Genomic DNA, 10342 nt, shown 5'->3' on the forward strand with positions numbered 1-10342 from the left:
TTTTTTTTTTTTTTTTTTAAAGACAGAATTAATTGGAATTGTTCACCTGGTAGCAGCAATTACCATGGACCTTCACAAACTTTCCCTTGAAGCAGATTTATACCATTGAGCAAGGTCACTTTGCTTTTCAGTTATAACAGAAAGGCTACTTTAGCTTCAGTCTAAATGAGAGCTTCTCATGCTTGAGCATGGATGTGCATCCCTGGGCCTCTTGTTAAAATGCTGATTTTGATTCTCAGGTCTGAGGTGGGTTTGAGCTTCTGCTTTTCTGATAAGTGCCCAGGAAGTACCCACGTGACTAGTCCCGGGATCACACTTTGAGTAACAAAGATCTAGACAACATAATTTAAATCACGTTTTGGCCTGTGCTCACTTCTGTTATGTCATTATATCCTTCTCTGGCTTGTTGAAATTCTGTGTTAGACAGGTCAGGATGACAGGCCCCTGCCATGTGTCTGTGTGATGCACTTATATGAGCTCCACGTAGTGAGTGTAAAAGCAAGAGGTAATCAATAGCGGCGGACTTGAACTAGCAGTGGAAGGCAAATGCCACAGATGCCTTTGTGACAGTCACTGTCACTGGCATTGATAGTGTCAGCACGGCTGCTCAGAGGTGTGCAACTCCGACTTCCCGAAGCATCTTCCCACGTAGCATTGGATCAAAGATTTATGGAAACCAAACTACTATATGATTGTAAACAGCAAATGATTGGTGGCGAGATTTAATTTAATTTGTGTTTTTCATTTTTTGGACTGGTTCAGACCTCTCATTTCCAAATCCTCTTTTCTTATTTGCCATCTATTGTTTTTACCCAAGTTTGCATTTTCTCAAGTTAATATTGGGCTTAGTTTTCTTTCTGGAAAAGGTTTATTTAAGACTCAGGCATTTTCATTAAAATGATAGTTGTGGGCCCTCCCTGGTGGTGGGATGGGTTAGGATGCAGCACTGCAAGCTAGCTGCAGTCACCTCAGTATGAGTTTGATCCCCCACCCCAGAGGTGACCCACATGGCGCAGCAGACCTCTCCTGACCTGCCCGCTGCTCCCCTCAGCAGTGTACAACATTGATCTGCCTGTTTTGCTCCCCACTCTGTCTCTGGTGAAGCCTCTCACTGCCCCCGTGCCTCTGGCATGTACCCCAGTTCTGTATGAATAAATAAATAAATAAATATTTTTTTTAAAAAAGATAGCTGTTTCTCTCTCCAGCTGTAACCTGTGCTCCACCACCTGTACCTATGTTTGCGAAACTCAGTGTTTACAAGCCATCAGCTGGAAACAACTCCGTCTACCAGGACACGGCAGTCTTTCAGTGCTTGCCACACTACGCCATGTTTGGAAATGACACAGTCAACTGCACAGCACATGGAAATTGGACCAAATTACCAGAATGCAAGGGTAAGTGCAATAAAGACAAAACCACCCACGGATGCCCACTTTGAAAATTATTTAAATCTTTACCAACACAGGCCCTCCCCAGTAGCACAAGGGGTAAGGACACAGCACTAAAGTGGCTGTGGCCAGCTTCAGCACCAGTTTGATTCCTGCCCCAGAGGTGACCCACATGGCGCGGCAGACCTCTCCTGGCCTGCCTGCAGCTCCCCTCAGCAGTGTACTTTGTCAGTCAACCTGTTTTGCTCCCCACTCTGTCTCTGGTGAATCCTCTCACCACCCCTGCCTCTGGACTGTACCCTAGTTCTGGATGCGTAAGTAAATAAATCTTAAAAAAAATTCACCATCACAAGGTGTAGCAAATGACTTTGTTCAACAAATGTTTATTGGCATTTGCCATGTGCCAGGAAGTGTGGTAGATGATGGGACACCAGATGGAAGGGACCAGACTTCTGGCTTCAAGAAAATTGCATATAATGCAATGAACCTTCTGGAACTGTCTGGGAAATCTTCCTAGAGAAGGGTCTTGGGGGAAAATCCTGGGCTCAGTCAGTTGTGCTATTGGGGTTATAAAATGAGGACTTTTATCCTTTTTTGTTTTTTAATTGAAGGAGCATAGTGTGATAACATTACATAAATTGCCATTGTGAATCGTTATAAACACCTGTGTCTCTTACCTTAAATAATGGTGCTTTCTAATCCTATTTTTTATTCTGTATTTATTGGTTGGAAATTTTCTATAGAGAAGAACTTTTCTTCCTGCCTTTTCTTTTTGTCTGGTTTTGTATTTTTGTATTACTATAGTCATATAGATCCTTTTATATTCCATGTGTGAAAGAGCCAATGCTGAACCAGACTATGGAGTTTGTATTTTTTTAAAATATTTAGTTATTTATGTATACAGGAATGGGGTACAAGCCAGAGGTGCAGGGGTGGTAAGAGGTTGCGCCCGAGACAGAATGGGGAGAAGAACAGGCCAACTGACAAAGTACACTACTGAGGGGAGCAGTGGGAGGGTCAGGAGAGGTCTGCCGGGCCATGTGGGTCACCTCCGGTGTGGGGATCGAACTCATGCTGAAATGGCTTTAGCTCTAGTGCTGTGCTTTAGCCTGCTGCACCACCAGGGAGGGCCTGGAGTTTGGATTTTTAAGTTACCTAATTAAATGATCTCTCCAAAGCTCGGCACTCTTCCCTGGCTCTCCCTTTGCTGTTGTACAGGGGCAAATAGGAATAAGATCCCCTATGGAGGACCTTAAGATGACCAAGCAGCACTGTTTTCCTCCTTTCCTTTCATGTTGGATTTTTGCATCACTTGAAGGCAGTGCTAAAAATTAGTCTTAACATTTAAAATCCAAATAATGGTGTACTCATGTGCATGAAGGAAGTCCTTGCGTTTTAATTTCATGGTGTGCTGATTAAAAGAGACTTCTCAATCCACCCTCATGGACTGCGTGGGAATGAAATATATACAATAAGTCAGACCTTATGATTATGTGACAGCTTAAGAACATGGTGAAATACCACTCATTTACCTTCAAAGTGTTGTTTCATTTTATTTAAATATCCATGGTCCCCCAAGTATAAAATAACCAGGACATAATTAAGCACCAGGAACCTAGAAATTGCATTCCAGTGATAGGAAGATCCTGATTCACTGGCGGAATAGGGATTAGAATGTGTCTAATCCATAGTTACTAAACAGTGCTACTTATACTAACCTGTCTTATTGAATAAACCTTTTAGAAGTAAAATGCCCATTCCCATCAAGACCAGACAATGGATTCGTGAACTATCCTGCAAAACAAGCACTTCATTACCAGGATAAAGCCACGTATGGTTGCCACAATAACTATGTTTTAGATGGCCCAGCAGTAGTGGAATGTAACAAATTTGGAAACTGGTCTGCACAGCCCACTTGTAAAGGTAAGACATATGGGTAAGGTCTTGAACATCTCTGAAGTTATCCACAACTTGCATTTTCTGGTCATTTGTTTTGGTGATTCCCCCGTGGTTGCTCAGACTGGCTTCCCAGTTATTGGCATGGGAAAGACTTCAAGATCCATCTGTGTGTGGGGAGCTCCCTGTTTAAGAAGCATTTCTGAGATTTGGCTTTAGTCTTTACCTATGAGCATTCTTTTCTGCTTTGTTCTAGTCAACACTGTTCTTGTTGGTGATGACAACAACCAGCCCTACATTCAACCTTGTTAGAGGAAATAGGGATTATTATAACAGGGCAACAGGCAATACTAGGGACGTTGAAGATCCGAAGACAAAACACAGGTTCTTCTAAGGGTTGGAACTGAAAATAGGAACCATCGCTGTTCTTTCCATGTCTCAGTGGCCTTATGGTTTCTGTCATCGTGTTTTTTCTGCTCACTCACCTTGAACCTGGCGTGACTGCACCGGGACTTCTCAACTAAAGTGTTCCTCACTAACTGACCTCTTCCTCCTGAGCCCTTGGTTCTTTTTGAGTTGATTGTTTAACCTTGATTTGGTCAATGACATTCTCATGAAAAGAATAAACCACCAGGCTTGTTTAAACAGTTTCTGGTTCAGTAGATCTGGATAGAACTAAAGAATTTGTACTTCCTCCAAGTTCCCAGGTGATTCTATTGAACCAGAGGCTATTTTTTTGAACAAAGATGTGGTCTCAGCCATAGTCTAGTGTCAGTGTCATTGCCATGAGGGATCTGGAGCATGAATTCTGCCCCAGAGCTATCCCATCAATGGGTGGACCCAATTTTTGTATTCCCTTGTCAGTAAGTCATTGGTTATGGGCTGCTTCCTTCTGCAACCCTGGGATTAGGAGCCGGTTCAAATAACTTTCTAGGTTAGGTGGATTTCTATGGCCAAAGACAGTTTTTCAGAGGGAGGAACACTTGTAAGCTATTATCAGCCAACATTCACACTGGTTGGTTGGATGGGTAAACGAGCTCAATAAATGAGATCTGATTCAGGAGATGTAGGCTTATGTGGAATGGCAGGATCTGGTAGAAGCTCTTTTTCACTGAAGATCTAGAATCGGATGCTTTTCTTCCTGAGCTTTTTATGCCTTTTTATGTGGCTCCTGCTGAAGAAGACATGGCCATCTTGGAAGCCATAACTGATGGGGTGGCTGATAAAATGCTCAGTGAGCAGAGACTGATGTTACCCACTTTGTTCCTTCTTGGAATCTTCTTGTCTTAAACCACTGGTTTCAGATGTACTCACCCAGTATTCAAATACTTCATTGTCTTTCAGAAAGATTGAACTCTTACATCTTGACTACTAATATTATCTTTTTTAGCGTCTTGCAGCATACCTGTTAAAAAAGCAACTGTGCTATACAAGGGAGAGAGAGTAAAGCTACAGGACAAATTTAAGAATGGCATGCTGCATGGTGAAAAAGTTTCTTTTTTCTGCAAGAATAAGGAAAAGAAGTGTAGCTATACAGAGGAAGCTCAGTGCATCGATGGCACCTTTGAAGTCCCCAAATGCTTCAAGGGTAAGTCAAACATTGGAACTTTAGGCTGGGACTCGCACTTTTCCCTCACCGTAACTAGTACTTTTACTGCATAATGACTCTAAGGAGCCATGTCAGTCTGGGCATTGGGTTTTTAGAAGGTGGGGGAGGGGAGCAGGGGGAAATAGGGAGATGGAGACATAAGGTACCTTTACATTTCTCCACTCGTGTGAGCATTTTTCCTTCCCAATTCTTTACCTTAAAATTCAAGGTTTGTTGGGTGAATGTTGAGATGTATTATGCCATATTGTAAGTTTCCAATTAAGTTTGATTTATAATGTTTTTAAAGATTTATTTATTTATTCATACAGAACTGGGGTATAGGCCAGAGATGCGGAGGGTGAGAGGATTCACCAGGGACAGAGTGGGGAGCAGAACAGGCAGATCGAAGAAGTACACTGCTGAGGGGAGCAGCGGGCAGGTCAAGAGAGGTCTGCCGCGTCATGTGGATCTCCTCCGGGGTAGGCGGGGATCGAACTCATGCAGAAGTGGCTTAAGCTTCTTAGTGGTGTGCTTTAACCCGCTGTGCCACCAGGGAGGGCCCTGATTTATAATATTTAATGGAATACTAGAAAAAAAAGACTTCTATCATCTTGTGTCCCAGTTTATAAAGAAAGCATCCCAAATGAGTGGCAATAGCAATTGGTTTATAGATATTATAATTTTTTTCTTCCCTTCAGCAATTCTTGAAGTTTGAAAAGTACCAATTAGCAAATTATTCATTAGGAAAAACTGTCTTAAGGAAGATGATTTATGTTTGTGTGAGGTAAAGGGAGTAGTGTTTGACCGTCAGTATTTAGAGCTGCCAGCCTTTTAAGTTTCAGAGTTAGGGTTGAAATATCCATGCTATGAAGAAAGGGGCAGTTAGAGGCTTGAGCTGCTGTTGGTTCTAGGATTAGAAATGCATTAAAGGGTGTCGAGGGCTCTATGGCACAGGCGGAGAGAGGATGGAGGTGGAGCAGGTAGAGAAGAGACAGGTCTGAGACTTGCCCAGCTGGAGAGGGAGGGGAGAGGAAAGAGGGGCAGGAGAGGGAGGGAGGAGGGAGGGGAAAGGAGAAGGAGAGGGAGAGGCTGAGGAAGAGGGAGAGGAAGTGGGAGAGAATGGGAATGCTAACTAGTAAATAGTGCCTACCTCATAGGTTTGATTATTAGAACTAATGCCCATGACATGTGTTAAGTGCTCAACCAATGGCAACTGGCTGTAATTTAAAATATTATTAAATAATATGTAATTATAAATATTTAGTATTTAACATCTCACTAGGGTTCTGCTTTATCTTGAACAACATTAAGTGTTTCAGCGCATTTCTAACTTTAAATTGTTCATAATTATAATTATATGACATCTAATTATGTATAAAAAATTACATATTTAATATAACACAAATCATACATTTAATATGCAATGTATTATGTATTATATGTATATAATGTAGTTTGTATTATGATATATAATTACATATTACATACACTTACATACAGTATATAGTTCTATGAGGCATATAATTATATAATATGTAACATTATATATTATAATCATAATTATGAATACCATAGTTAAAAATGCACTGAATAAATTGCTATTATTCAAAATAAGGCAGAGCTCTTATTTTGTCAAATACTAAAATTGACAGTACACAGTAATCCTTGTGCAAATCAGTAGGAAAAATATTAGAAGAGGATGACTAAAAAAAATAAAACAACGGGCTCTCCCTGGTGGCACAACGAGTTAAAGCACCACATTATGAAACTCTCTGATGCCACTGCAGCACGAGTTCAATACCCGGCCAGGGGGGTGACCCATATGGCGCGGCAGATCTCTCCTGATTCGCCTGCTGCTCCCCTCAGAGTGTACTTTGTCAGTCAGCCTGTTCTGTTCCCTACTCTGTCTCTGGTGAATCTTCTGACCTTCCACACCTCTGGCCTGCACCCCAGTTGTGTAAGGATAAATAAATAAATCTTAAAAAAAAAAAAAAAAGTAAAACAAAACCAACCAGAACTTTATTGGTATATTTCTTCAGGCTATTTTCCCTCCCTGAAAACAAATGGAACCCTGGAAGTATCTTGGCAAATTAAAGACTGATTCAATTGTTTTTTTTTTTTTTAATTGTGACTATCACCATTACCTAGAACATTTTACTTTCTCTCTGGGAAATGTTTTACCCTTCACTTGAGGTTTTCTTACCACTTAAACCCCTTCCTAACTAGTTTCAGTCCTACAATTAAATTTATTCTATACATCTGTAAAATGTATTTGAATTGGCTTAGCTGTTTAATAAGTTCAAGAAATGATTGTGTCTCTTAGAATATTTATCTTTTTCTCCCCAAACAGAACACAGTTCTTTGGCTTTCTGGAAGACGGATGCATGGGACGTAAAACCATGTGAAAACTGATCTTTGGATTCAAAATTAAATGTCATCCTTGTATCTCTGTTTATCCAAGGCACCTGAAGGTTGTGAAGAATAAAGTTACTGATTTTATTGCCTTGGCCAAAGCAGTGTTACTCCAATGGTTGTTCAGTTTTAACTGTGCTATCTGGTTAAGAGACCCAAAAAGTCTAGAGCGTCATCTTTTCAAGGCTGTGAAATGGGAAGCGTCAGCAATGGTGTGGGTTACTCGGGTCCTGCCCCGTGAGGGAGCACACTCAATGCGGGCTCCTTTGGGCCGCCTCAGGGGTGTGGTAGGGCCTGGGACCCATTGGAATGGGTGATGGTCCTGGACAGGAGTTAGGCACTAGGGCTTGGGGCTGGGGCTGAGGCTGGAACACCCCTGACGCATCAGGTATTAATCTTTAGTTGTTAAGATTGTACAAGCAGGAAGAAGGTCTTATGGGAAGATCTGGTGACTTCATGGTTGGCATTCAGAGTAGTTGGTGAATAACTTAATAACTGGTCCAAAAGCTTTTCAGTGTCCTGTCATGCCTGCTTTCCAGAAGGATTTGGGACAGCTTAAAGTCCAAAGGGCATAAACCATGTGAAAATAAACCCCTCCACACTGGAAACAAAATAAATACACAAATACTGTATGTTTATTGTTATATCATTTACTTTTTAAAGAACTTTTTCAGGGCCCTCCCTGGTGGCGCAATGGGTTAGGACGCAGCACTGCAAGCTAGCTACAGCTACTTCAGTGTGAGTTTGATACCCGGCTCTGGAGGTGACGCACATGGCACGGCAGACCTCTCCTGACCGCCCGCTGCTCCCCTCAGCAGTGTACTTCATCAGTCTGCCTGTTCTGCTCCCCACTCTGTCCCTGGTGAATCCTCTCACCACCCCTGCACCTTTGGCTTGTATCCCAGTTCTGTCTGCATACATAAGTACATCTTTAAAAATATATATATTTTTAAGATCAGCCTTTGGCTTACACCAAAACTGGAGATACAGAGATCCCACATGTTCCCTTCGTCCTTCCCCCAAAGTCCTCCCCCCCATCACCAACATCACTTCCCCGAATTGTTCATTTTATTTTTTAAAGATTATTTATTTATTTATAAAAGAACTGGATGTAGGCCAGAGGTACAGGAGGTGGGAAGATTTACCAGCGACAGACTGGGGAGCAGAACAGGTAGATCTATTATAATACACCACTGAGGGGAGCAGTGGGCAAGACAGGGGAGGTCTGCTGTGCCATGTAGGTCAGCTCCCTGGCTGGGGATCAAACTCAGGTCGCAGTGGTGACAGTGCAGAGACTTAACCCATAAGCTACCAGGAGGCCCAGAAAGGTTCATTTTTTTAAATTATATTTTTTTAATTTTATATATTTTTTACATCATTCTTCATTTTTGCACAATGTATGCTTTTTCATCTTGGTTGTAGTCCCATGCAATCGATCTGAAGGAGAAGAAATCAAGAAAATCTTCCCATTTATAATTACTACAGATGTTCATTTTTTTTTTTTTTAACCAAAGATGAGCCTGCTTTGACAGCGTAATCACCCAAGTCCAGTGTAACCTAGGAGTTCCCGCTTGGTGTTGTATATCCTGTGGGTTTGGAACATCACTTTAATACCATCCAGAGTATTTTCACTTCCTGAAAAATCCTCTGTGGCCCTATAACCACTCGTCTTTTTGTTGTCTCTATAGTTTTGCCTTTTCCCGAATGTCACATAGTTGGAATCATAAAATATGCAGCCTATTCAGATTGAATTGTCTCCTTAGTAAGCATGCATGTCTAATGGCGTGATAGCTCCTTTATTCTAAATGACAGAGTAATATTTCACGGTCTGGTTGGACTTGTGTATTTATCATCCATTCGCTACTGAAGGGCATCTTGGTTGCTTCCATGTTTTTGGTAATTAGGAATAGAGGGTGTAAACATCTGTGTGTAGATTTTTGTGTGAACTTAAGTTTCACCTGCTTTGGGTAAATACCAAGGAGTTTGCTTACTATATTAGTTTCAGTTGTACAACACGATGACTTGGTAGTTGTACATGTGATGACATGATCACCACAGTACATGTAGTTGACCTCCATCACCACACATAGCTACAATCCTTTCGCTTATGATGAGACCTTTTAAGATCTACTCAGCAATTTTCATATACATATTATACAGTGTTCGTAACTAGTCACTGTGCTGTGTATTATATCCCTAGGCGTTATCAATTTTAAAACTGCAAATTTGTACTCACCAGAAACTTTTACCACTTCTTTACCCACCTAAGAGTAAAAATTGGGGGTTTTACCCAGAATTAGGATTATTGCCATAGATAGCCCTTCTCTATGAAAAACCTATTTATATTATATAGCAGGCAACATCTAATTACAGAGCATGCTCTTCAGTGTGTGAATCGCCCTCTCCTGTTAGGGGTGATCCCTTTCACTCGCCTTATATCCTAAGCCCGTATCCCGTATCTTGGCTCATCCTTTGTGCCAGCATCTTTCCCAAGGGCACATACTAAAATTTGATTTTGCTTTTTCCTCTTATGAATCTCTTTGATGTTAATTTGATGATTCAACTAGCTGGAGAAAAACCCAGAGAGGAAATGAGAACTTTCCCTTTCTTCCTATAGCCCATGTCATTGAGTATGTTTAGTTTTAAAGACACTGCAGAACTGACTTCCATTTTGTGTTCCCATCAGCAGTGAATGAGGGTTCCTGTTGCTCCACATCCTTGTAGGCATTTAGTGGTGTCCATGTTTTGGATGCAGAGAATTGTAATAGATGTGTAGTGGTATCTGTTGTTTTAATTGCACTTCTCTTCTCTTGGTGATAGTTGATATAGAGCACCTTTCATGCATTTATTTGCCATTCATATGTCTTTTTTGGTGTGGTATCTCTTAAGGTCTTTGGCCCATTGTAAAAAGATCTGTGTGTATTTTGTGTAAGAGCCCTTTATCAGCTATACCATTGGCAAGTATTTTGTCCCAATTTGTGACTTTTTTTTTTCAATGTTTTGACATTGTCTTTTGTGAAGCAGTTTTTCATTTTAATGAGTCCCCATTTAACAGTGA

General features: G+C 41.2%; 1 protein-coding gene across 1 annotated transcript in view; it reads left to right on the top strand.

Annotated features, from left to right (window-relative positions):
* Positions 1 to 7284, top strand: part of APOH (apolipoprotein H (beta-2-glycoprotein I)) — a 12411-nt gene extending 5127 nt beyond the window's left edge. Inside the window, exons 5-8 of the mRNA XM_004693354.1 lie at positions 1206 to 1394; positions 3132 to 3311; positions 4675 to 4872; positions 7223 to 7284. Of these exons, the coding sequence (XP_004693411.1) occupies positions 1206 to 1394; positions 3132 to 3311; positions 4675 to 4872; positions 7223 to 7284 (629 nt within the window). The remainder of the gene's footprint in view (positions 1 to 1205; positions 1395 to 3131; positions 3312 to 4674; positions 4873 to 7222) is intronic.
* The last annotated feature ends 3058 nt before the right edge of the window (positions 7285 to 10342 follow it).

The sequence above is a fragment of the Condylura cristata genome, unplaced genomic scaffold (assembly GCF_000260355.1).
Source record: "Condylura cristata isolate star-nosed mole 26May11 unplaced genomic scaffold, ConCri1.0 scaffold00038, whole genome shotgun sequence".
NCBI lineage: Eukaryota > Metazoa > Chordata > Mammalia > Eulipotyphla > Talpidae > Condylura > Condylura cristata.